At 52.2% G+C, this 26,768-nt stretch overlaps 3 protein-coding genes across 3 annotated transcripts; 1 reads left to right on the forward strand and 2 right to left on the reverse strand.

Moving 5' to 3' along the window:
• The first annotated feature begins 376 nt into the window (after positions 1–376).
• TUBB1 (tubulin beta 1 class VI) lies at positions 377–5,481 on the forward strand. Its single transcript, XM_037059988.1, has 4 exons — positions 377–534; positions 3,198–3,306; positions 3,965–4,075; positions 4,169–5,481. Exons 1-4 carry the CDS (start codon positions 478–480, stop codon positions 5,245–5,247), a joined length of 1,356 nt encoding a protein of 451 aa, XP_036915883.1. The 5' UTR covers positions 377–477; the 3' UTR covers positions 5,248–5,481.
• Positions 5,482–10,766: 5,285 nt separating this feature from the next.
• ATP5F1E (ATP synthase F1 subunit epsilon) lies at positions 10,767–14,731 on the reverse strand. The gene is made up of 3 exons (XM_037059990.1): positions 14,595–14,731; positions 12,286–12,412; positions 10,767–10,917 (listed from the first exon to the last, which is right to left on the reverse strand). The coding sequence occupies exons 1-2, from the start codon at positions 14,624–14,626 to the stop codon at positions 12,289–12,291; spliced, it is 156 nt and encodes a 51-aa protein (XP_036915885.1). The 5' UTR covers positions 14,627–14,731; the 3' UTR covers positions 10,767–10,917; positions 12,286–12,288.
• Positions 14,732–16,893: 2,162 nt separating this feature from the next.
• Positions 16,894–26,136, reverse strand: PRELID3B (PRELI domain containing 3B). The gene is made up of 6 exons (XM_037059991.1): positions 26,021–26,136; positions 22,206–22,374; positions 20,717–20,806; positions 20,246–20,316; positions 20,024–20,126; positions 16,894–18,640 (listed from the first exon to the last, which is right to left on the reverse strand). The coding sequence occupies exons 1-6, from the start codon at positions 26,050–26,052 to the stop codon at positions 18,521–18,523; spliced, it is 585 nt and encodes a 194-aa protein (XP_036915886.1). The 5' UTR covers positions 26,053–26,136; the 3' UTR covers positions 16,894–18,520.
• Between the last annotated feature and the right edge of the window lie 632 nt (positions 26,137–26,768).

The raw sequence follows: 26,768 nt of genomic DNA on the forward strand, positions 1-26,768 counted from the left end.
GGTCTCATTTGTCAAGTTTTAACAAAAGGATTTCTAATAATACCACTGGCGTGGACGGGGCGGTTCTGGGGAGGTGGTTCCGCTCACCCCAGGGAGCTAGGAGCCTCGGTTCGGTTGTCACACCAGGTGCCTAACCCACCGGTGCCCAGAGTCCCTCACGGCAGGCCCATACCTTGAACTGGATCTCTAGACACAGAGCACAAAGGCAGCCTTTGGCCGTGAACTCTAGGAAATGACCAGGCAATCTTTGGTGTCCGGAGAGAGACAAACCACTGCCTTCACTAGGATGACAGCAGAGAGCACAGAGGCTGGGGGCTGGGCCTCAGGGCTGGACACGCCTTCAGGCCCCTGGCAGGGTGGCTGGGTCAGCCGCCCCACCGCCGCCCGGGCCAGAGTGGTGCTGGGCTCACACGGTGAAAGAGGCTGTCCCAGAGGCTGCAGGTTCCGTGAAGACCTTGCACTTGGGCACAAGCAAGGATGCGAGAAATCGTGCACATTCAGATTGGCCAGTGCGGCAACCAGATCGGAGCCAAGGTAAGGAGACTTGGGTTCCCGGCACCAGCTCTGCTGTGGCCTCCAGGCCCCGCCGGCCGAGACACTGCCGCGGAGGGCCGAGCTGACTTCATGTGGTTATTGGGTATTTGATCACTAACGCCTTTAATTAAAAAGACACAGGCAATAGCCAAGGCTCACAGGGTTAGTTCAACCCATGGAGTCCCAGGCGTATGACCCACACATCGACCATCCTGACTTCATCTGCAGCAATGAACGTTTCGTATCTCCAAACAGTAACTTGTCTCCAGTTTCCTCACGTTTGTTGGGTAACTTTTGATGCCCCATCAGGAAGCTCTCTTTCCCCTTTCTCCCGAATTTATGTTAGAAAGCCAGAAAAGATCAAGGGCTTGCTATTCCATTTAATGTGCAATACAGAAGTAAAGAGGAGAACCCAGAAGTTTCGTGCATGGCAGCAAAATGCATTAACATGCTCCCTCTAGAATAGACATGAGTGTTTCTCCTGCCCCTTAACTTTCCCACGAAGGACCCGGTTAGTTCGACTAACACTAAGAAAACCGATGGACAGAACTCAGTGCCTCCGATCCTAACTTTTAAGGANGGGCTTGCTATTCCATTTAATGTGCAATACAGAAGTAAAGAGGAGAACCCAGAAGTTTCGTGCATGGCAGCAAAACGCATTAACATGCTCCCTCTAGAATAGACATGAGTGTTTCTCCTGCCCCTTAACTTTCCCACGAAGGACCCGGTTAGTTCGACTAACACTAAGAAAACCGATGGACAGAACTCAGTGCCTCCGATCCTAACTTTTAAGGAGTTTTAGTTCTTGATTCTAGAGAGAGAGAGGGAGAGGGAAAAAGAGAGAGAGGAGAGGAGAGCAGAGGAGAGAAACATCCATTTGTTGTTCCACTTACTTACGTGTTCACTGTATGTGCCCTGACTGGGGATGAACCCACAACCTCGCCGCGTTGGGATGACTAACCAACTGAGCTACCTGGCCAGGGCTCCAACCCTCATTTTAAGATGACCAATGCTACAGTATCTCATTGTTCTCATTGCTATTTTAAAATGACTTTTACAAGTATGAACTGTATTAAAACTATCTTTTAATTTTAAAAAAGTGTGGCAAAACAAAGCATGAAATTTACCATCTTCGCCATGTCCAAGTTTATCACTCGGGGTACCCGGCAAAACTGACACTGCCCCCATTAAACCTGCTCACCCCATTCTTCTTCCCTCAGCGCCTGGCACCCCCTTCCTGCTCTGTCTCTATCCATCTGACCCCTCTAGGCCCCTCACGTAAGTGGCATCTACAGAATTTGTCCTTTTGTGCCTGGCTCGTGTCACTGAGCGCAATGTTCTCCAGGCTCGTCCACGCCGTAACAGGTATCAGAGTCTCCTTCCTGTCTTAAGGCTGAGTAATGATATCCCATGGGACAGACGGACGGACGCTTTGTGCATCGGCAGCTCCACCCACCGGCACTGGGGTCTTTTCCCACTGTTGGCCGTCCTCCCGAAGGATGCCCCTGGGCCCAAACCGGTCTTTCCACGCAGGGGAGAACTCCTGGGGCAGGAAACACGGCCGCTGGGAGGGAGGTCGCCCCCCTCCGGGCCAGTGATAAGATGCACCAAACTAAGGCGCACAGGGAGGTGGGAGGCCTGAGCGCCCCCACTCCGAAGATAACACGGACAGAGGACAGTGAGGAGGGCCATGGCTCTAGATGGACTGGGTCTCAGCTTCCATTGCAGAGCGGTGTGGTCTAATGGTTAGGGCCCCGGCAGCTGCGTCCTGCTCAGGGCCCTAAGAACTTGAACTAGTTACATTTAACTTGCGGTGCTGCAAAACTCATACTTATGTATTCTTCCACACCCTCAACAGTGCTGACAATTTACTGTAAATAAGACCACGGCTGGAGCAGAATCAGCATTTACAAGATATGTCCCAGGAAAAAGCCCTGGAGGACTTTAACATAAATGGACATATTCTCATTGCATGGGACTATGTGCTTCCAGGGCAGTGAAAAGCAGCTGAGTAATTGTTTCCGGCACCAGAGCTTGGCACACAGCTCTGTTATTGACAACAAACACTGTGCACGTGGTTGGAAGTGTGGTATGTTTCAAACAGCTACCAGAGAACAAGGGCGTGTGGTTTTGAGCTGGGTGCACACCCGACCCCCCAAAGGCACACGGCCTGCCCTGGGCGTGGAGGTCCCGGTCCTGGGGTCTGGGTGAGCTGCAGGAAAACCATGTCCACAGTGAAAGGAGATATCGTGGTGAAGCTAAGGGCCCGGCCTGTCTCCACGCCGGAGCGCAGACTCGACCTGCTTGAAGCACCGCACAGAGAGATGACAGCCACCTTGTCTGAGGGGAACTTCTAATGGGAACCAACTGCTCCCGTGTGTGCAAGAGCCCGGATGTGACAGGGCCAAGTCTAGTGTACTAGCATGTGTTGCCAGTTCCCTTTAGGAGCTGGGGGTGGGGGTGGGCGGCAGGGGCAGCAAGGGAGTGGCGCCACCAGGAGAACACGGATGAAAAGCACAAACAGCGCGTCTGGGGAGGGACGGTCATGCAGACCCGGGAAAACAGGCCTCCGCCCATCTTCCTGCTCCACCGGGGGCTCGCCAGAGCCAACGCAGCCTTCCTCGGGGTCCCTCTGCACACTGAGCACCCGCGTCTGCTTTCAGTTCTGGGAGGTGATTGGCGAGGAGCACGGGATCGACGCGGTGGGCAGCTACGGCGGGGACTGCGCCCTGCAGCTGGAGAGGATCAGCGTGTACTACAACGAGGCCCACGGTAGGACGCTGCCCGGGGCCGTCAGCGGCCACCAGTCCGGGGTGGGGGTGGGGCACAAGCAGTCACGGGAGCGGTGCGCAGGCAGAGCGGCAGAATCCCGGGTTACGGGCCCCTACGCCCTGTTCAAAGAAGCCGCCGAATGGGGGCACCCGTCTCCACGCGAGCAGTACAAGCACCAACCCTCCTTTCTTGGTTTTTAAATGAAAACCAGAAGCGTTTCCAACCGGAACAGACTGTCACTTGCCGCACAGCACCGCCGAGTAACAAAAAAAGAATTTCTAGGGTATCTTACAGATTTGCAGGGTCAGGATGTACTTTCAGTCTCTTTCTACCAAAGACACCCTTTTTCCTTTTCTTTTAGGCCCCATGTCACAAGGTTCTATTTTTTTTAAAGATTTTATTTATTTATCTTTAGTGGGGAAGGGAAGGAGAGAGGGAGAGAATATCAATGTATGGTTGCCTCTCATGGGTCCCCCACTGGGAACTGGCCTGCAACCCAGGCATGTGCCCAGACTGGGAATCGAACCACGATCCTCTGGTTCGCAGGCCCTCATTGGGGGGTGCTCAATCCACTGAGCTACACCAGCCAGGGCAATTTTGCTGGAACACTAACTTGCAGAAAAACAACAGCTTGCTGACTCCCGGTTTTTCCGCGCAGGTAGGAAGTACGTGCCCCGAGCCGTCTTGGTGGACCTGGAACCGGGGACCATGGACAGCATCCGGTCCAGCAGGCTGGGAGCCCTCTTCCAGCCCGACAGCTTCGTCCACGGTAGGTCTCTCCGCCTCCCGGGGCGTCCCGCTCCCCGCCCCCCACACACACACTCCAAGTGGCGGCGGGGTGACCACCGCCCCTCTGCCGCAGGGAACTCCGGGGCCGGCAACAACTGGGCCAAGGGCCACTACACGGAGGGCGCGGAGCTGCTGGAGAGCGTGCTGGACGTGGTGCGGGCGGAGAGCGAGGCCTGCGACTGCCTGCAAGGCTTCCAGCTGGTGCACTCGCTGGGCGGGGGCACGGGCTCGGGCCTGGGCACGCTGCTGCTGAACAAGATCCGGGAGGAGTTCCCCGACCGCATCCTCAACTCCTTCAGCGTCATGCCCTCGCCCAAGGTGTCGGACACGGTGGTGGAGCCCTACAACGCCGTGCTGTCGGCCCACCAGCTGATCCAGAACGCCGACGCCTGCTTCTGCATCGACAACGAGGCGCTCTACGACATCTGCCTCCGCACGCTGCGGCTGCCCACGCCCGCCTACGGCGACCTCAACCACCTGGTGTCGCTGACCATGAGCGGCATCACCACCTCCCTGCGCTTCCCGGGCCAGCTCAACGCCGACCTGCGCAAGCTGGCCGTGAACATGGTGCCCTTCCCGCGCCTGCACTTCTTCATGCCGGGCTTCGCGCCGCTCACGGCGCAGGGCAGCCAGCAGTACCGGGCCCTCTCGGTGGCGGAGCTCACCCAGCAGATGTTCGACGCCCGCAACACCATGGCCGCCTGCGACCCCCGGCGCGGCCGCTACCTGACAGTGGCCTGTATCTTCCGGGGCAAGATGTCCACCAAGGAGGTGGACGAGCAGCTGCTCGCCGTGCAGACCAGGGACAGCAGCAGCTTCGTGGAGTGGATCCCCAACAACGTCAAGGTGGCCGTCTGCGACATCCCGCCCCGGGGGCTGAACATGGCCGCCACCTTCATCGGCAACAACACGGCCATCCAGGAGCTGTTCACACGGGTGTCGGAGCACTTCTCGGCCATGTTCCGCAGGAAGGCCTTCGTGCACTGGTACACCGGCGAGGGCATGGACGTCGGCGAGTTCGTGGAGGCCGAGGGAAACGTCCACGACCTGGTGTCCGAGTACCAGCAGTTTCAAGACGCCGAAGGGGCTCGGGAGGAAGATGAGGAGGTTGCGGGCGAGGCCGAGACGGGAGCAGGAAACACGGATGGTTAACCAGGGCGCAGGCACAGACGCAGTCTCTCCGCACGCAGGTGCGTCCAGCGGCCACCCCACGCCCGCTCGCTCACGGCTCAGCCCGCCGAACCCGCCGGCCGCTCCCGCTCAGCTGGGACGTGGGGCCACGGGCAGGGACCCGGCTGGTAGGCAGGAGGGCCCTCTGCGCGCGCTCATGTCCCGCGCACAATGTACGCACGCCTTCTAACAGTAAAGTGAATTTGTGGCAAAGCACCCCTTGGTTTCCAGATGTTTCCCGTGTGTTCGTGGAGTGCGGGACTGGGCCCGCGGGCAGCACCTGCCTGCATGGGGAGGCGTTACCGCGTGGGTGGCAGTGCTGAGACTGCCTGGACTCCTGACTCCCGGCCTGGGCCAGCAGGACTCTGCTCAGTATCACACCTTTCTGGTGCTCGCTGGCTTCTAGAAAGGCCGGGTGACTGGCTGGCGTGGGGGCAGCCACAGGCAGGTGAGGCAATGCCCAGGAGGGCAGTGTGTAGCCTGTAGGCACAGTGCGCCCACAGCCTGAGGACGGGGGAGGGAGGGAGGGAGGGAAAGTGCCGCCCTCCCCTCATAGACATAGCCCCCAACCCTATGCAACCAAACCGACAGGCAAATCCCTGCCTTCCCGTCCTCCCCTCGGAGTTCCGAGTGCCCGGCTCCCCAGTGGCTCATTTGGCGCGTTGTGTCTTACTCGTGTGGGCCCTGGAACCTCACCTACCCGCCTCTTGGTTTGCCTCATCCAGGCCACCCTGGGCGGTCTGTCCCCTCCCACGTGGAGAGCAAGTGAGTGGCGGCCACTGCAGTGTCCTTGTCAATCACGGAGGATGCCATTGTATTAGGGAGCTTTCACTGTACAAATGCATTTGCAGACGCTGCCACACGTGTTGGGACGATGACCCAGCTTTAACCACCACACGGTTTTACTCTGCTCCCATCACTGCGGGACCCAGTCCACCACAGGGCAGTGGAGTCGCCCATAGCCCCTTCCTTACAGCTTACCTATCCCGACCCCCTCCACAATTAGCACTGGGCTCCGCCCTGCTTTGCCCAGGGACAACCGATCGGGAGGGCACTGACCCTCACTGCAGGGAACACTGACTTGCCGGGCCCCCAGGGCCTTGTCTCTGACCGACTTTCCTGATCTGCAATAATAAGGCAGCAGGCAGGTGGACGAAGGAGCCCATTCTGAGGAACTTCACTTTTCCTGCAGGCATCTGGGGGGAAGGACTAAAACTGCCAGAACGTTCATGTGCTGCTGTGGGCATGGTGGCAAACCTCTATTTACAAAGTGAAACAAAAAAGTTTTAAACACTTTCTACTTGTGGTTCAAGAATCACTAAAAAGAGTAACAGTTAATAAGAAACTGCACCTGCACATTCTTACTTTGAAGCCCCTGACTTCCTTAGATGCTGAGCAGACCGGCGATTACATAAGAATGTATACACATGCTTCCTCCAGTACTTTCCTTCTCAAATCTAAAAAGGCAAACAGCCCTGGCTGGTGTGGTTCAGTGGCTCGAGTGCCAGCTTGTGAACCAAAGGGTCACCAGTTCAATTCCCAGTCCAGGGACATGCCTAGACTGCAGGCCAGGTCCTGGGGAGGGGGTGCGCAAGAGGCAACCACACACTGATGTTCCCCTCCCTTTCTCCCTCCCTTCCCTTCTCTAAAATAAATAAAAGCCTTTAAAAAAACTTAAAAATGCAATTCAATGGATGCAGGAAGGATATAAATCCAAATTAAAAAGGAAACACTATATAACAAGAGCACTGAGACAAAAAAATGGCCCAAATGAAAGAACAGAGCAAAGCTCCAGGAAAAATACAACTAAGTGACAAAGAGATAATCAACCTATTGGATGCACAGTTCAAAACACGGGTAATCAGGATGCTCACAGAATTGGCTGAGTATAGTCACAAATCAGAGGAACATATGAAGGCTAAACTAATTGAAATGAAGGGAGATGTCCAGGAAACCAATAGCGATGGAAAGGGAACTGGGACTCAAATCAATGGTGTGGACCAGAAGGAAGAAAGAAACATTCAACCTGAACAGAATGAATTTTTAAAAAGTGAGGAGAGGCTTAGGAACCTCCAGGACATCTTTAAATGTTCCAACATCTGAATCATAGGGTGCCAGAAAGAGAAGAGGAGGAGCAAGAAACTGAAATTTTATTTGAACAAATAATGAAGGAGAACTTCTCCAATCTGGCAAAGGAAATAGACTTCCAGGAAGTCCTGGAAGCTCAGAGAGCCCCAAAGAAGTTGGACCCGAGAAGGAACACACCAAAGCACATCATAATTACATTAGCCAAGATTAAAGAGGCCAGAATGTTAAAAGCAGCAAGAGAAAAAGAGAGAGTCACCTACAAAGAAGTTCCCATCAGACTGTCAGCTGATTTCTCAAAAGAGACCTTGCAGGCAGGAAGGGGCTGGAAAGAAGTATTTGAAGTCATGAAATGCAAGGACCCACATCCAAGATGGCTCTATCCAGCAAAGCTTTCATTTACAATGGAAGGGCAGATAAAGTGCTTCTCAGATAAGGTCAAATTCAAGGAGTTCATCATCACCAAGCCCTTATTATATGAAATGTTAAAGGGACTTATCTAAGAAAAAGAGGATAAAAAATATGAACAGTGCAAGGACAGCAAACTCACAGCTATTAACAACCATACCTAAAATGAAAACAAAAACAAACTAAGCAAACAGCTAGAACAGGAACAGAACCATAGAAATGGAGATCCCATGGAGAGTTAGCAACAGGGGAGTGGGCGGGGGAGAGATGGAGAAAAGGCGTAGGGACCAAGTAGCATAGACGGTAGGTAGTAAATAGGCAGGGGAGGGCAATAGTAGTATAGGAAATGTAGAAACCACTTATATGTACATCCCATGGACATGAGCTAAAGGGGGGGGAATGCCGGTGGGAGGGGGTGTGCAGGGCGGAGGGGGGAAATGGGACGAGTGTAACAGCATAATCAATAGAATATATTTAAAAATATATAGAGAGAGACCTCTTACAAATTCATACAAAAATAAAAAATAACCTAACAGGAAAATGTGCAAAAAGATATTAATAGGCAATTTGTAGAAAAGCCAAGATCCGAGAGACCTAATATATAGAAAACGATGCGAACTCACAGGAAAGATGATGGAGAAGATGGACGCCGTTGTCAACAGAAACGTCAAGGAAACCTGCACCTTGTCCTGGTGGTGGGGCAGACTGTTCAGGGCCTTCGGAAGCAGTGTGCTAGCATCCACTTCAAAACCCCACTTTGATGAGGTTCCGACTACTGCAGCCCGTTCTCAGAGTGTGAGAGTTCAAAAGGACAGACGTGCAAGTGCGTTTACGGCCCCACCACCCCTACCGCTGAGGAAGGAAACGAAGCGGCTGTTTAGAGCAGGTGATGGCTGGTGGGCGCCGACGGGCCCACACCACGGAACGCCACGGAGCCACGATGGGATGAGCTAGGGCTGCCCCCGTGGGAGTGCTTCCGCTGTGAGGTTGCTGAACAGGAAGAGTCAGGACCAGAAGGGTGTCCAGGCTACGGTGCCGGTGAATACAGTTACCCCCATCCTTATGGAGCTGAAGGCTCGCATGTTCGCACACAGTCTCCTGGGCACAGACGGGAGTGCAGGGGGAGAGTCGCCAGAGAAAAGGGGAAAAAATTCTGATTTACATGACTATAAAGATTTTTGTTTGCTCAGTAGTAACCATTAAAGTACAAGGAAACTCAATTTTAAAGGCCCAACTGCTTTATTTCAGACTAAATAATATTCCTTTTCTTAAAGTCTAATCAGCCAGACCGATTTAGTTAAAAATATTTCAAAGTGCACCTCACCAGCCTCCTCTCTCATGTGGTAAGGACAGTTAAGAAAAATAACAAAACCCCAAACGTAGAAACCAAAAGGAACCCGTCCCCTCTGGTCCCGAAGGGCCGATTTCTGCGGCGGTGTGGTTACTACGGGACACTGGTCTCTCAGAGGTGGACGCAGCCAAGTCAGAGCTGCAGAGCCTGCCCAGCGCCTTCCATTCACGCCGAGAAGTCTGTAAGAACCAAGGGTTCTCGACACCCCCCGGCAACCCAAACCAGTGACTGAGCACCCCCGGGGAGACCTGACCGGGGTCCGGGTAGTCGGGACAGTCCTGCCAGCTGCCCAGTGGAGCGGGGCGCAGAGGTTTTCTCGTCGGGTATCAGTTCAGGGCACTTTTTAATCAGAGAAACAGCCTCAGTTCCTCTAATCCTTGCCAGGTCACAAGCCCTGTCCCTAAGTCTCACGTCTGCCTCCCGAACAAACAGCTTCTAATTACTATTCAGCCCTCTGCCTATCGGTCACTCAGGTTCTCAAAAGGGCCCCGCGGCCCGGTGATTCACCGACTTCTGTGAGTGTGAAACTCCGGGTGCCTTCATCGCTGACCACCCAGGGCCCTGGACTTCCGAACGGTGAGCAACACCCCCAGGCCAAGTGCTCCTGAAGCCCGCCCGGCTGCCCGGCGCCGGGCCCTCCCACTCTGCTGCCTCTCCCGGCAGGCCCTGTGCTGAGAATGAAATAAAACTCACAGGTCAAGTGTCAAAGGGGCAGGAAGTCGTCTCGGTGAGCACAGAACAAAGGCATTTCTGGGCTCCTTAGCACTGCTAAGTGGCCCCGACAATGACTATCGGCTTAAGTACCACGGCGAGAACTGGGCCCAGGCCCGGTGCGGGGGCTGAACAGTGTTTCAACATTTCCTGTTCAAATTTATTTCTCTGTTCTCTGAAAACAGTTAAAATCAAGTAGTTCGCTTTGCAATGGGGTTCTACTCAGCCAAGCGCCTCCAAGTTTCAAAGAAAGATAAAACATTTGCAAGGATCCCTCACCTGCGAATGCTTAATGACCGAATGAAGCACCTTGCAAAGGCCTCCTCTCCTGCAACCCGGCCTGGACAGCAGGCAGGAACCTCGGATCCTAACTGCAGCTCGACCTTCAGCCCGACCAGCCGCTTACTGGACGGCTCTGCCTCGTTCCCTGTGCGCGACGCCCCAGGATGACGGACACCCATCTACCCAACACCACGGGCGGCTTCCAGGGCTTCAATTCCAACGTTAAGTTTTTCTCCACAGGTCTGAAGTGCACAGGAAGAAATGAATACCCCAATTCAGTATTTCCCCTCTGATCAGGGTTTAGTAATCATTCTCATTGGCCAACGGGCCGAGCAGCGCCGCCTCGGGGGACCGCTGCCTGCACAGGGGCGCACCAGGGGACACACAAGAGGGGGCACACCAGGGGACAAGAGGCTCTCACTCGACTCCTGCAAATCAAAGACAAGGGGCCACGAGGGCCCACGACAGAGCCTGACTCAGCCAGGTCACCTGGTGGAAAAGAGAGCTTTCTGGTTGAGACACCCCAAACCGTCTTCTGGGTCTCTTTGGTCACTCAGCACCAAACCCTCTTCTCTCACCTAATGACCCCCGCGGCCACCACCCGCAGCTGCGCAGATCCCCCATCGGAAAGAAGGAGGTGCGAAGGAAACCAACACCACCAGCATGAGTGAACCACACTTCAATTTATTGGCACTGTCCACCTACCCAGGGACAGGTGTCCCCCCCACGGAGCAAGGCTGCCTTCAGTCTGCCACAGCACGTGCCCACACATCTTCACCTTGAAAACGGAGCAGCGTTCACGCTTTAACCGGGGTCTAGGAGGAAAGAGAAAATGCAAAAGTTGCTAGTCCTGTTTTCTTAAAAAGCCCACGTGAACGGAGAAGAGAACATCTTTACAATGAATTTTCCAAGTGTGGCTTCCGCTTGCTCAGCCAGTGAGGAACCTGGGCTCCCAACAGGGCCTCGGCTGAACAGGCCCGTTTCCCTGCTCAGTGAAACCCAACACTCGCCTAGCAATCACCTTCGTCGCCTTTAAAGACCCTAGAATCCCCCAGTGCTGCCAGGGCAGGGGCCAAGCAGTGACATGTGGAGAGTGCTCCGCCCTTTGCTGTCGGAGCCGGACGCCTTTCCTGGCCGGGGTGATCGCAGGGCGAGGCGAGGCGGTGCTGCAGAGACGGGCTGGGGTCGTCTCAGTGCGCCCCTCGTTTCAGACAAAACAACCTGCCCCAGAAGCGGGCCCATCGCTCAGAGTTATGAGATTAGACAGAGAGCCCCTAGAAATAGGACTGAATTCAAAACACCGCATTTCCAGACTCATAATAAAATATTTACTAATTCAAAATGAAAATGAAAAGTGCTTAGGGGAGACAGTTCCAATAAGTAAAATTGCTCATAAGCACAAGCTGCCAAAGGATTAATATTTATTATGTTTCTCTGCTACTGCAGGTCTGAAGCTTGTTAAAAAGCAAAGCAAGAAAAGTAAATCTGAAAAACATCTCTCTGGTAATTTGCCCGCCTTATCTTTGAAATAACTGTCAAAAAAGTGATTTGGAGATCAAATCACTTCAGTAGTTTGAAGCACAGAAGTCCCACCGAAGGTCTCACACAGTATAGAATGTCACTCTAGGTCGCCAGCACCCTTGCAAGGAGAGGGCCGCGTGCTCAGAGAGCATGCTGCACTCGGCCTGGCGGCTCTCCCCGCAGGGTCCCGCGGGTGCTCCTGCAAGACACGTGGCAGGACCCTGGCCTGTCCCTACAGCCCTTCCATTCAGGGGGTGATTTGTGAGAACACTGGCAGGTGTGGGGGAGACAAAACCACCAAGAACTGTCATTTTTCATGCTCCTGAACTGTTATGTAACTCCAACGGCAATTACAAAAATGAGAGTTTATCCTCCAAGTTATCTGACTTTGTGCAAGTGAAACAAGTTTAATTAAAGTAAGATGGCGCTCTACTCAGGCATTGCTAAATGAGCTGAAAAATCAATGTGCCAATTACTTCTGCCTGTCAGGGCCTCAACGACATCCTTTGATCATGCCACAGGGCCGCGTGCTTCAAGTTATTATCCCACTAACTTCTCCGTGTACTGACTGACCAAAAAATGCCCCAAATCCAACACTAGAAGTACTTCAGATTTTTTGAAGATAATGAAGATGCAACTCTTCCAAATCAGTCAGAACTTACACATTATTCCTTCTTCACTTTCACAATTTTAACGCTGCTGCCGGAAGTCTTCTCAGCACTCGCTCTGAATTCCGTTTTCAGCGCGTCCCTCACTGCCTTCGCACAGATCTGCGAGTATCGGATGTAGCTGGGAGAAAACGAGAAACGATATGCACTTCATTACAATGATCCAGCCAGACTGGTTGTGCAGCTGGTTTTTAAATCATATATTTTAGATTTTAGTTTTTCATTTCTTTAGAGAAAGTAAAAGGGAGGGAGAAAGAGGGAGAGAAACCTCAACGTGTGGTTGCCTTCGTGTGCCCCAAAATGGGGACCTGGCCCACTCACGACCCAGGCATGTGCCTGACTGGTAATCAAACTAGCGACCCTTTCCTTCGCAGGTCAGTGCTCAGTCCACTGAGCCACACCAGCCAGGGCTAATTCACATATTTTAAATTTTGGTTTGATTGTACATTATTATATAACTGGATATAGAAATGACTTAATGCCAAAAAGAATCTGCATAAAGATAAAGACTAGGAAGAAATGGACCAGATTCTTGGTGTTAGGATGGGTGGTCTTTGGTTCTTCTACTTTATACTGCTTTTCCTCTTTAATGCATATTAATTTAAACTAAAAAACCTACACAGATAGTTTTAAAAAATCCCGCAGGACAGGAAAGAAAATAGACCAAAGTGTTAATGGGGTCTGTAACAGGAGGGATTCTTTCATTTCTCTACCTAAAGCTTCTTGTATTATTCTTATAAATATATATATATATATATATTAAAAAAGAAAACCTATTTTGAATGAAAAGTTCTTTTTCTGATTAAGTATTAAAAGATTTTCCTGAGAATACTGGATTCTGTTTCACAAGTCTGCCATTAAAAATACCTCCCATAGCCCTGGCTGGTGTAGCTCAGTGGATTGAGCGCGGGCCTGCAAACCACACGATTGCGGTTCGATTCCCAGTCAGGGCACATGCCTGGGTTGCAGGCCAGTTCCCAGCAGGGGACTCAAGAGAGGCAACCATACATTGATGTTTCTCTCCTTCTTTCCTTCCTTTCCTCTCTAAAGATAAATAAATAAATAATTAAAAACCCCTCCCCATCAATGTTTCCAAATTAAACCAAAATGTCCTGTGAGAACATCATCAATTCTAGCAAAATACCTAACAGCCTGCTTCCTGTTTGGTGGACGGACCCCCATCAACATCTTACTTTCCACAAGATGGCAGCTCACTTTTTACACTTTTTGAAAACAGGAAGGGGGCTGCTGTCTATTTTCACATGTTTCAGGTTTGGGTTTTTATTTTTTTTGGCCAAAAGGTAGGCGTTCCGATGCCTGCTTCCACTCTTACTAATTGGGTGACCTTCAGGCTGTTCAATCTTTTCAGCTCGTTTATTCACCCAGAGAAACAATAGACTAAAACAGATGGATAATTATACTTGCCCCACAAGTGGGCGGGGGGAGGAGGAGAGACAAAGGGTGAAAAGCATGCGTCACCGTGTCCCTCACATAGTAGGTGCTTAATAAATGGAATCCGTTCGTGGAACTATCCTCCTCCCAATGCTGCAAAATGTTGCGTGACCTCAGGAGCTGGAAACACTGGGTTGCTCAGGTGTCTCCCAGGCCTCCACCGCAGAACCCCACCACTAGACGGTGCTCCTTCGCTCAGGCAGGTAAGAAGGCGTGGCACCTGGAGCAAGGCACTATGCCCTCTCAACTGGATAACAGGTGGGACGGAACCAAGAAACCTGAACTGATGTCTTTCTGTCACACTAGATGCTATGTCTCTAATGGGTGGCGCATTTGCGCTTCCATGAGCCACGACCACCTGTGCGCAGGGCTCTCTGCAGGTAAGAGCAACAGGAGTTAATGCAAAATGAAATCAACACTGTGCACCCTTACGAATGGCCCCATTGTGACACTGAAAATATCGGACGACGCTGACAGTGGTCACCTCGGGAGAACTCTCCCCAGTCCTTGTAATTCCCAGGTGTTACATCACCTGTCACTTTTACAACGAAGTGTCAGGAAAAGGGCAAAGGCCCTGGGCCTGGGAACCGCTCTCTCTGGGACAGTGTCGCGGGTGTACTCTCACGGCTTCGGCAGCGTCGCACCAGGTGCAGATCTGCACCCCGAAGCAGGCAGGCAGGCACGCGGCGTCTGGCGCGCACAGAACCCACGAGCGCGCCTGCACCTCTGGCTGAGCTGTCTCCCCCTCCCGCACGGCCGCCATCTTGGCGCGCTCGCCCGCCGACCCCCGCCGCGCCCTCGTGACCTCCGACCCCGGGCCGCCCTGCGCCCCTCCCGAGGCCTGGGCCTACCTGAGTCCAGCCTGTCGCCAGTAGGCCACCATGATGTCGCGAGAGGGGGCTTGTCGGACCGAATCGCGAGGACGAGTCAATGTCGGTTCAACGGGTGACCCAGCTGCCGGAAGGTCAGGCCTGAGAAGCGGAAGGGGCGGGACTACGGACCTGCCAATCCTGTCGCCTCGGCCCCGCCCGGCCCAATCGGACAGCCCCTACTGCCCTGTCGCGGAACTCCCCCACAACGCCGAGAGCCAATGAGGGCGCGCAGCTCGGACCGCAAGTGCCAATCTCCGGCGTGCCGGCCGGCCGGCCACTCGTGTCCCCCCATAGTACTCGGGCGCCCCGAGAGGGGTGGGAGATGTGCTGGAGGGGACTCGAGTCGCGGGGCTTTAGGGGCCCGAGAGGCGAAGCCACAACTGAAGCCGGTGTCGCGGAGCACCCAATGGGGTCCTGATGTGGCATTGAGAACACCAGAGTTGCAGTTAACAAGGGAGAGGGCTTAACATCTTCCAAGGCCTTAGAACCTCGTGCTGCGTGCCAGGGCTGTACCACGTGAAGGGCTGGGAAGGCCGGGGATACAAACAGGGAATCAGGCCTGGGTTGGGAGACCTCCAGAGACATGGGAACTTCTGCGTAGGCGCGTCAAGTTTGGGGAAGGTGCCTCAACCCAGCAGCAGAGCGGGGTTAGAGCCCAGGGCAATTAAGTGTTATTTAGTGGGGGAAGTGTTCACTTTGCTCTTCACATTCAAAAAAGATAATAATTAGCCCTGGTTGGTGTGGCCCAGTGGACTGAGCACCAGCCTTCAAACCAAAAGGTCGCCGGTTTAATTCTGGGTCAGGAAAGATACTATTACAGAACAAGTAGGGGCCAAGGGTCGTTAGGTCCACTCGTTATGTGGAAAGACAGCCCGCTTGGAAAGACATCTCTCAATGCCAGAGATTTGGGAAAAGGAAAGGAAATTAACTTAATGCTATACAAAGTAGTGACATAACGTCTTCATTAAAATATCAAAGCCCTTTAGGATGTCCGCAGGTGCACCCTTCTCCCCCTGACCTAATTTGAGGGTACCTTAACTTAGGAAACCAGGCAAAAGTCTGGGATCCAGGCCCCTGCCACTGTCTGCTGTGTCACAGTCCAGACAGGATCTCTAATTAATCCAAAGCCATGTGGCACCTTCTCATGGTCTACTGGCCAGAGTTCTTTGTACCTGTTTTCCAGGCCAGGTGGCCAAAGGGAATGCCCCAAAGTCATGTGGTCTTTTACTAAAGCTGCAGGGGTCTGCACTCAGCTAAAACCACGTGGATCTCTTTCCCTGGCCAAGCCAAGAGGGGGTCTGCACTCTGCCAAAAGCCCGTGGCTCTCTCCACAATGGCTGGGTTTAAGTGTCTGGGTTTAAATCCCCGTGCCAATCTTCCTCTGTACCCCCATTTCCAACTCCTCCTACAATCAGTTACACCTGCCAGCATTCCTGTATTATTCCAAGTTTACTGGGCTGCCATGGTGAGTCTGGGCAGGTATGGCCCCATGTCCTGGAGCCAATCCTCTCCGAGCTCCTATGCAGGAGCTGTAACTCGGGGGACCTGTCTCCCCCCCCCCCCCCGTTACATCTTGGGGGTGGGAGTGACTTCCATCCCCCTAACTCCAAGCATGGCCACAGCTATTTATCATATCCAAGTGACCCACCAAAGGCTATAGATATGTTAAATGACCAGGCCATGGATTAGCTGCAAGGCTGTGGCTGTACAAAACAGCCCTGCATGTTCCTGCTCCATGTGGCCCTTCCCCCAACTCACACCTGGGGGGGGGGGGTGAGGACACCTTGTATGTCTCTCCAATATTTCCTAGACACCTTGAGTTCCGGACCCCATTCCAAATCCCTTTTTGCGCCCCCCCCCACCCCAGCTGCACCCTGTAACAATACCTGGGTTGCAAGCGAGGTCCCTGATTGGGGCCATGTGAGAGGTAGTGTTTCTGTCTCTTTCTCCCTCCCTTCCCCTCTCTCTAAAAATAAGTAAAATCTTATAAGATAATAATAAGGAAAAACCACAGTTAAAAGGAAGTTTTTATTAACAAGAAAGGTTCTTAATTTGTGTAAGATCCAATTTTAGTATCAAGTAGATTAAGACGCTCTGGCCCAAGCCCTCTGAAACGTATGTGCTTACTGTGCATTTACACCGTATCCGGCAAAGCCACAAACTACCAGGTATTTAACTAAAAGGAGTAACTACACAGAAAAAAAACAAACCCCAAACCAAAAAACTTTTAGAGACTGTTATCGTTAGATCAGAGTAAAAAAAAAAAGCAAACAAAATGAAGTTTGTTAAATCTTTTTATCATCTGGGCATTCATTACACTTTTCTCAGAACAAGTATAATTTACAGAAATTAAACAAGGCAACTCTTTTTATTAAGTATCAGTATTTAGCAATGTTCTGTTTAGCTGAAAAGTTATTTCAACTGTAAAAACCATCTCTGGTTACAAAAAAATAATAAAATATGTTATTGAATTTCACTTGTTTTTACAAATGCCCTAAGAAATCTTAAGCTAAACAATATTTTAAGTAGAGAATCACTAACTTTTCCATAGTTTGGTATACTATTTCTGTGATTTATGTACATGTTACCTGGTTTCTTTTCATAGGGAACCTGACTAGAAGTTTATCACATTAAGCATTGTAAAATAAAGGCAAGCGCTAATCACCGTTTAACAAAAATACTCTCTAAGCAACAATTGCAAATATGAAAGATATTTTTACTGGTTGATAATTAACTGCTACAAAATACCAAATGAAATACATTCATTGGATGGTTTTTGGAGCGCGGCTGGCCTTTGGCACCCGAATGAGGATTCCTCATAAAGCAAAGCCGCAAGGCGGGCCACGCTGCGGGTCGCGAGGTCAGCGCCGCCCCCAGCCCCTGCGGTGGCACGATGTCATTATAAACATTAAGACTGGGATTTCTGCCTCAGATCAAGACATCATTTGAGTAATTTCAAATGATGTACAGCTCCTCATGTAAAAAAGATGTTTTGCGGTCACAATTACTTCAAAAAGTAATTATATTCAAATAACCTGACATACCATGCTTTAGCAATTACAGAACCTTGACTTTGACACGTGGCAATTTATAAGTTAGGCAAATGTGAAATGCTGAGATGTGAACAGCTGTGCTTCTGTGTAAGTTTAGAGCGCTGCAGAATTCTGGCAACGGCTTTATTTTCCAGTTAACATCACCAGCCCACGACACAGAACACTAACTCACGAAGTACAAATCCAGGGAGGGAATGACTTCGCGAAGTCACAAAACTTTGACAAATCAATGCAGTACTCTTTAACAGAACAAACCCTACTTTTGTTGGGTTTATACTTGAGTGGTAATTTTCACTCTGAAAGTGTCATTTAAGTGCCAAATTAAAACACTGATGTTTAACGGTGGTTTAGAGCAGAGCAAGTTATGTTATGCACATTTAATATCTCTTTTAGAATGACCCCATTCTCCCCGTGAACAGGAGACCCTCCTGGAGCTGACCACAGCGGCCTGACTGGGGCTGCTGCGAGGCGGCTCTGCTTTGTCCCGGGGCCGGTGCAAAGCCTGGCAGAGCTCCGGAGCGTGCAGAGCTTTGAATTCCACACGGAGGAGACTTAATATGCCAACACCAATTTCCAAGCACTTTTCAAAAACTAAAATTTTCGCATGAATACTGGAATCTTCAAGACCAGTCATTCCACACGACACTAACAATTTCAGATGTCCCCTTTTATTCAGAAACCCTGTGTCGCTGTTTTCATTGAGTCACATAGCCTTTCTTCAGCTTCTTAAAAAATTCTACCTAAAATATAGCTATATTTTTTCCTTTATTTTAGATGTATTTTTTAAATAATGAATAAATATAATGCCAGCTAGTTGGGACCCGGAGACTGGGTGTTGCACATGAACCTCCATCATTTCTCTGCCAACGCTGCCGCCACCATCGGGGTCCTTATGCTGCCTCTGGCCGAAGCCGCCAGTTCCTCAATCTCGGCATTCAGTTTGTGTATCACCCACTCCATTGCTTCTCGGCCCTTAAAAAAATCCAACACGCTTAATGTCACCGAGTGAGAACAGGGGCAGGCATCGAATGAACAGCACGCCAGGAGGTAGCGAGGAGCATTGCCAAGCACAACTAAGCCTCTGCAGGGTCGGTGGTTTTTGTCTTTGCCTCTTCTTCCTAATGTGATTCACTAAATATCAAATGCCTTGAACAAATGGCTTGATCTACAAACTGATTTTTATTTTGTATGCAAAAGATGTTTCCGCAAGAGTCTCTAATTAAATGACGGTGACTAGAGCAGTCCCCTTTTTGGAGGTGAGGTCAAGCCCCTTTTTCTGTTATGTTCCTATTTTAAACGAAAACCCTATACAAGGTCTAAACTAAAGATTCAGCCCACACCCTGAAAGCTCTGGCCCTGGCCCCTTGGACCACCTTCTCCTGGCACTCGGCGCAGTTCCTGGGAGAAAAGAAAAGGCAGCATTTCATTGTCCCTGTCTCAGGGGTCTTTGCACATTCAGGTCCTGTCCAAAATGCTCCTTGCACTTCCCTCACACCCCATCTGCCCTCACTCCAAACTCGGCAGGCACGCCACTCCGTGGACACTCAGAAGCACTCTCATACCTTTCTGTACTTTTCCTAACGATACGCTGTGCGATTAATGGTGCCTTCCTTAGCTCCGCAAGGGCAGGGCCACATGTCTGTCCTTCCCGCTGACTCCCCAGCCTAGCCTAGCACTCGGCCTGGCACAGAGGAGGCGTCTATGAGTACCTTCTGACTGCTGAATGATTGCACCGAATGTGTCATAAAGCACTGCACTAAGCATCCTTTTGTCTAAACTTAGTTTTAAATCACATGTTCTCAATGGGGCAAAAATTAGCTGGGTGGTGGTGGTGAAAAACTCTTTTTACGTATAAAGCATATCTGTCTGTCTGTCTACCTATCTGTTGTGTTAAATCACTACATGGGGCGGGGCAATTAGGAAAAAAATGTCGACAATGGATCTGGGACAGGGGGACGATACTGGCCAAGGCTGAGAATCGGTGCTTTAAATAATGACACGTGGTGGCATGTCACCGAGCACACCCCACGTGCTGGGCCCTGGGCCTTGTACCTTTTGCTATCTCACGGCTCTTCAGCCTGACCCCGCAAGATGGGCAGTCAGTCTCCACTTCCCGGGTGGTAAGCTGAGGCACAGAGGGTTAGCTTAATGGCCCAAGGTTGAAAGGCTGGTACGAGTTAGAGCTTGGGCATGAACACCAAGGCATGCTGGGCCCCAGAGCCTGGCAGGCAGCTGCCTGTGGGTTCTCACTGTGTCCCGACAGTCAGCGGGTGAGGACAAACGCAGGCTCAGCACTCAGCTCTCCCGAGAACGGGGCCCAGGAATAAGAGCCCGGGCTGAGGCAGTCTCACATACCTTGTTAGCATTCGAAGAGATCGTATTTGCCATCAGCCCTTCCAGGTAGCTGCTGAGGCTGACCCCCTTCACAGAGATGATGGCTTCTTGAGTCAAAACAGTCCTGGAACAAAGCACATTCACACAACCTCAGAATGACCTCACTTTCATGTCCTGAAGAACTATTTGGGAAAAGAATGAAAACATCTGTAAAATAAGTTTGTTAAAACTTTTTTTACTTACTTTTCTGGGTTCTGAGGATGTGGTTTATATGTAAGTCTCTCATCTACTGAAACCATATTTGTAAATGAAATCTATAAAAATTAAAGAGAAAACAATAAATCATTTTGGAAACCAAGATGAAAAACACTTTCAGAATCAATTTACAAGCCTAAATCTTTCTAGCTAAATATACAGAAGAACAAATAAACCACTTTGATACTACAGTGTCAATAGGCATTTCAATTTCACTATTCACTGCTTATTTTCATTAAAAAATAATCAACTTGAACACGTGTCACGAGAACAATGACATGCACAGCGTCCAAGCCTGCCGTGGTGGCTGCTGTCCCCAGCAGTAGTAGGGGCGAGGCCAGCCCGCAATGGGCGAGGCAGCACCGCATCAGGCCCGGGTTCCCTAACCACCCCCGGAGAGCTACACAAAAACGTAGGCCAAACAGTTTGCAACAGACACAAAAGGAAGCTGAAACTCACATTCGTGGACTGAAGCTCCATTGTTTTCTCTACAGGATCAACTACAGAATGTTCTTGCACGTATGTTTTGGTTCTTGCTGCACCAATAAGCTAAAAAACACCCACAACTAGTAATCAGAAGAGGAGGATTTCTTAACAAGCATATCAATATTTTATTTGAAAGTAAATGTGTTAAAGCCTTGAATAAAAAATGTTTCATGAAAACCAAGAAACCTGAGCCACCAGACAGAGGGCAGACAGGAGGCCCATCTGAGAGCGGAAGGAGCTCACAGTCTAGGGGGAGACGGGACCCCACACAATGCTCCCCGCACCCCCGCCCAGGCAGCCCACCAGAACCGGCTGCGGCAAAGGCAGGACGCTGAGCCTGCACTGTGGCGAGGGACACTGCGTCTGAAACAGGGGACGCGGGGAGTCTGGGGAACCATGGCGTCTGGAAGGAGGAGAGGTCAGGAGCACCAGTGACTCTGTGCTCAGAGCCATCCCAGGGGCAGGGCGCCACGACAGGCGGAAGAGGAGCATCTTGTGAAGGTCGCCGCGGCCAGAGAGCCACAGCCTGTGCTCCGACCCCAAGCCAGTCCCCGGTCCTGCCCAGGCCTGCGCTCCCACCGCCTGACGTCATGGCCTGTTCAAAGGGGGCACACAGGACCCTCCCGTTGGAAACTGTGCACTTCCGTTTTCCGAGTGGACCACCCTTCTAGAAAGGGAGCCTCTATTGCCAACTGGGTCCACTCACCATACAAAGTTCTCCCCCACTCTAAACTGGCACTCCAGTCTCTTGCTGGTTAAATTGAATCACTAAAGCCTGTTTCACTGTAACCGAAGAGAATTATGTTTTTAAACGTAAGGGAAGGAGAGCCCTGGCTGGTGTAGCTCAGTGGACTGAGCGCGGGCCGGAGAACCAAACAACCGCAGTTTGATTCCCAGTCAGGGCACATGCCTGGGTTGCAAGCCAGTTCCCACCAGGGGACCCACGAGAGGCAACCATACACTGATATTTCTCTCCCTCTCTCCTTCCCTTCCCCTCTAAAGATAAATAAGTAAAAATATTAAAAAAAATAAACGTAGGGGAAGGAGTACCAGGCCTCAGCACAAATGTGGCAACAGCCAAGTCCAAGACCATGCCACTCCCTTCATGGGTACACACCCCTGCTGGCCACATGACTGTCCGCAGACAACCCCCCAGGCCCCTGGTTCCAAATCCCACACCTGGTGTAAGGTGCTGGCGAGAGCAGGAAAGGCAGAACCCAACTCTTCCCAGGTCACCGAGCAGTAGCTAGCTTCCCTCAGAAAGTTTTATAGGTGCCTCATGAAGACTGTAATAATATTTCCAACTCATTATACACTCCTAACTCGAGTTTATTATAATACAATTTGAACTGATGCAGAAATGACATTCAGAGTCTGCTCCCACCACCTATTTGAAATTATAATGCGGTTTAGAAACTTCTCTCCAGCAGTCACATTTCTGCAGGGATAAAGCCACACTTACGGATTTCACAATGGAAGGCAGGCCCCACTCTGTGCTGAGAAGCCTGTGGCTGTGCAGCTTTCCAGAAGGATCCACATGTCTGTCCAGCACATCCACTCCAACCACGCTGGGGTTCATGGGGTTCGGGTATTTCTGCATCGCGGCTGTGGTCACGGTCTCCCAGGGGTGGCTGCACAGAGCGTAACACGCACTCAGCCACGGGCGCACAAACGAGGCCGGCCCTGCAGCCCATCAACTGATTCTCCACAAGCCAAGTTCCCCCAGGGAAAATTATTTTCTGAGGCACTGAGTGAAAGATGATTTCGAGGGCTTGATCTACATTTCACACATCTGTGTGTATCAGCATATAAGTTATATGTACAATGAATTTCTATAAAGACTGAAAGAGCCACGGAGCACCACAGTGCGATTTCTTAAACAATCTTCCCCAGTACCCATGTCTACGTCCACATGTAAATCTTTTCTAAGGCCCAAATTCATACAAATGCACTTAAAAAGCAAACATGTTATTATACCACTCGTTCTTTTGTCTGAAGAATTCTCCGAAGCTATAAAGTAACACGAGTACAGTAACTTACATGCACTGTAAATTCGTACAATGATTAGAGATTCAAACATTAAATGCCATATTAAAATTGTATTTTTCTCTGTATCAAGGTAATAACAGGGACCCCTCCATTCTTTATCCATTGCCTCGCTCTAAGGAATAATGTTGATTTGTTTTGTAAAGATCACTCAATAAAATAAAATGTCTTTAAGATGCTCCCGATACACTATTTTCTAACATCCTTTCTTCACGTAATGAGCAGCTGCTTACTGTCTAGGACCCAAACGCAACCTGCAGCCGCAACCTCTCCCGAAACACCACACGTGCCGGGGTCACTCAAACGCCTGCTTGTTCACCTACGACTTCTGTGAAGGAGACGCTGCACGAAGGCGTCCTTCTCGTGAGCGCTCCTGCTAACCACGCGGCACAGGGCAGGCGGCCACTGTGCAGAGAACAGAGCCTGACAACCGCTTCGTGTCGACAGAAGGAAATCTCAACACCATCCAGACCCGAGCCCTGGACAGCCCGGTGAGCACAGGGTAAGGCCTCCGTTTCTGCTGCAGTGTTATATAGCAAGCCCCACTCTGGTTTTACCCTCAGGCCTTTCTCCAGTCGTGAAAGCAGGCGCACAAGCGGAGCGGCTTCCCTGCCCCGAACGGTCCCTCCAAGCTGGAGTGTCCCACTGGGCACTGGCTGTTCCCAGGGAACGATCCGAGTGAGGAGCAAACGAGCCCTTTCCCATTTCCACCAGGTTGCTCTCCATGGTCGGTGGGCTGCCCGGCACCGGGTGCTGCCCCAGCCCCTCAAAAAGTGAAATTGGCCCTGGCTGGCGTAGCTCAGTGGATTGAGTGCGGGCCTGCGAACCAGACGATCGCGGTTCGATTCCCAGTCAGGGCACATGCCTGGGTTGCAAACCGGTTCCTTGCAGGCCAACTACCAGCAGGGGATGCACAAAAGGCAACCATACATTGATGTTTCTCTCCCTCTCTCCTTCCCCTCTAAAAATAAATAAATAAATAAAATCTTAAAAAAAAAAAAAGGTGAAATTGTGCAACATTTGTGATCGAGTCCTTCTCTCAGAGCTGCTGTCGACCTAGCTTCTTCAACTAAGACTCTTTATGAGACGAAGCGAGCTCGAATGTTGCACAAGAGGCCTACTAGGATGGACAGTCTCCCTGCAGTTCATCTGAACTGTACCAGTGCAGGTAGGTGGCAGGACCTTACACTGGACGACACCTGAAGGCAGGGCTGAAGGGCAGCCTGGAGAGCCGGCCTCCTCACCTAGGACATGAGGCGGGAGATACTGTCAACCCCACCGAGGCGGCGACTCTCTGCCAACCCACAGGGCAGAGCCTGGGGCAAGGCCCGGGTACGCAGAGCCGCTGAAGGAGTCAACGTGTGGCCTCGGCTAGATGCGAACCACATCCAGGCCTCGGGAGGACGTGTGGAGACCAGCGTGAGAAAGCCCCGGAATGACGCCTTAGATGTCACTGTCCGGCAGTAATGGCCTTAAGACGGGGCACAGAGGGAAGTGTTGAAGACTTCTGAGGGGAGGCAGAGATCTCCACTTCAGCTACGCTAAGGCCAAAGAGCCCGGGGACATGTGAGTAGCGATCTGATAGGACCCGGCAGTAAGGACGTGAAGTTCAAAGACGGGTCGGAGCCCAAGGTGCAGATCCCGGTGCCCTAAGTGTGTACGTGTCAGCTGGGACCCCCCTTATCTGGGGAGCGTCGGGACTGGGCCTTCCTCACCAGGACGTGGACAGCTTTTATCTGAACATGTCTACCTCTGGGACGGGGGTCCCAGCACTTTCCTCACATCTCAGGGACATCTGTGACAAAAGGAGAAAAAGGACAAGACCACGAATCACTGATGAAATGCTAGACAAAGCCAGCAACGGAACCTTACTGAACGCTTGCACTGAGGGGGAAGAAGAGGGCCAGAGGTGGAAGAAAAAAGGGCAGAGAGTGGAGACGGGGCAGGGGCTGGGGCCAAGCCAGGGCACGGTGTTAGAAGACGGAGAAGAACGTCTGCATGACAGCAGTGCCCGCAATGAGAGCATTTAAACCACAAGTGGATCACAAGGAAGAAACCACCTGGGATCCCAACAGCTGACATGGGACCCGGCTGCAGACCACCTCACAAATTTAGGGTCTTCCCTGCCAGGGGCATAATAAACTAGGAAAAAAAGCTTCCCTGTGATTCTAACCTCCTGCACGTTCCAGGACCCGGTGGACTCTTGAATGTGTCCAGATCACCATGTCGGTAAAAAGCTTATGACTTCTTTTAAAACCGAGTGGTGGAACTAAAACACATGACAAAGCCATGAAAGTTAAACCGGTGTGGTCGCTAGAACAAGATCAGGGGAAGAGAGCAGACAGCTCAGAAATGGATGCATGTATAAATAAACCAGCACGGCCTCGGAAGGGGGTGGCATTCCAAAACTGGGAGGAACAGGAATTAGTCAGCAGCACTAAGGCAACTGATGAACTATTTAGGCACCGACTGATGGGGGTAGCTTCTGCACGTGGCATCACAGACCCAGAAGGGAATTCCATTCCCAACATCCGATTGGCTCGCGGCCCACTCACTTCCATCACTACACATTTGTGCTAAGCCAGAGATGTCACCGAGTGTGGCCTCGGAGGCCATCGCCTTCCACGTCGCAGGCGGAAACGGGTGACCCGAGGACACACGGCCCGTTGGAGCCAGTGGTGAACCTTGAACTCCTCTTCCAAGACACTCTGTTCCTCAAGGCAACGAGCTGCCAGCTGCCGGAGTTTCGCTTCCTGGTCGCCTGCCCTCCCGACGTAAGGGCCTCCACCCACACGGTGGCGGGGCGCTCCACAACGCCCACACTTACTCTGGGATGCTCAGGTCCGCACCCCGCGGGTCCCGGAAGCCCCGGGGAGCCAACGAGGGGTCGCTCGTACCGCGAATGTCGTCCAGGACCTCGTGCTCAGAGACACTCCCACCACCCCGGGGGGCAGGCCGTAAACGCCCCGCCTCTGGTCCCCTCCCGGCCGGGGCGTCGGCTGGGCCTGGAGGTCGGGGCCCTGTCCCCTGGGGGCCCATTCCCGGGGCCCAGGACGGCGCGAAAGCCCCAAAACCTCGTGGGGCCCAGGCTCAGCTCCCCAACTAGGCCAGACGTCTGGAAGCTTCCTGAGGGGCACCTCGACCTCGCCACCACTCCAGGCCCCACCCGCCCTCCTGCGCACCACAGTTGCCCCGCGGCGCCCACCCGCCGGCCTCACGCTCCAAACGTACTCAAAGACGTGCTCCGAAGTCCAGATCTTCATGGTGCCGGCGGCCTGCGCGGTGTCCGGGCAGCGCAAAGAGGCAAAGAGGCCACACAGGCCCCCGCCCCGCCCCCTAGGCACCCGGCCCACCCCGCGGCGCGCACGCGCCGTCGGGCCCGACGCCGGGGACGTCCCGACGCACTGGCCCGCGCCCTATCCCGGCCCGGGTTTGGCCCCAGACTTGCGCGCGGCGCAACAAAACCCCGCCCCTTAGCGCCGGGCGCACCGCGTCGGCGCAGTTCCGGGGGCAGCGTCTGGCGCTGCCGGCGCGGGCGTTTTGCTGCGCAGGCGCGGCACGCGGCCGCTGACCCGCCCCCTCGCGGGCGTCGCGGGGAGAGCTGACCTCTGTGCGGAGTTGGGCCAGGCCCAGCGTGTACCCGGGTGCCCTCGCCTCGCCCGCCTGCTCTGTGCATGCCCGCTCCGTCCAAGCGCACTTGGCGTTGCGAGGCCTGCTGACAGCTGCAGTCAGCGCGATTACAGGGACAGTGCCTGCAGTGTTCACTCGGGCAGATGTTCGTGGCACCCCACGAAAAACTGCTCCTGCCTCCTCTCATCCCGGGCTTTGGGGGCTCCAGAGCCATCCAGCTCGCTGGTCGTTCAGCTCTGTGCTTGTTCCACCTGCCCTCCCAGAGATGATGACCCCTGGGTGAGAAGACAAACAAAGAGAAGCTAACATCAGACAGTATGATTTATGCCCCAATGAGGGGTGTAGGTAG

The sequence above is a fragment of the Sturnira hondurensis genome, unplaced genomic scaffold, assembly GCF_014824575.4.
Source record: "Sturnira hondurensis isolate 20B ecotype Veracruz unplaced genomic scaffold, ASM1482457v3 Scaffold0011378, whole genome shotgun sequence".
Taxonomy (NCBI): domain Eukaryota; kingdom Metazoa; phylum Chordata; class Mammalia; order Chiroptera; family Phyllostomidae; genus Sturnira; species Sturnira hondurensis.

What these genes read in the sequence shown, in the direction of transcription:
- TUBB1 (XM_037059988.1), top strand. Translation starts at nt 478, where the DNA reads ATGCGAGAAATCGTGCACATTCAGATTGGCCAGTGCGGCAACCAGATC. An exon ending in GCAACCAGATCGGAGCCAAG is followed by an intron (nt 535 to 3,197) that starts GTAAGGAGACTT and finishes GTCTGCTTTCAG; the next exon opens with TTCTGGGAGGTGATTGGCGA. An exon ending in GCCCGACAGCTTCGTCCACG is followed by an intron (nt 4,076 to 4,168) that starts GTAGGTCTCTCC and finishes CCTCTGCCGCAG; the next exon opens with GGAACTCCGGGGCCGGCAAC.
- ATP5F1E (XM_037059990.1), bottom strand. Translation starts at nt 14,626, where the DNA reads ATGGTGGCCTACTGGCGACAGGCTGGACTCAG. An exon ending in TGGCGACAGGCTGGACTCAG is followed by an intron (nt 12,413 to 14,594) that starts GTAGGCCCAGGC and finishes GTTTTCTCCCAG; the next exon opens with CTACATCCGATACTCGCAGA.
- PRELID3B (XM_037059991.1), bottom strand. Translation starts at nt 26,052, where the DNA reads ATGAAGATCTGGACTTCGGAGCACGTCTTTGA. An exon ending in ACTTCGGAGCACGTCTTTGA is followed by an intron (nt 22,375 to 26,020) that starts GTACGTTTGGAG and finishes CGCTCTGTGCAG; the next exon opens with CCACCCCTGGGAGACCGTGA. An exon ending in TGCCTTCCATTGTGAAATCC is followed by an intron (nt 20,807 to 22,205) that starts GTAAGTGTGGCT and finishes GGTGTTTTTTAG; the next exon opens with CTTATTGGTGCAGCAAGAAC.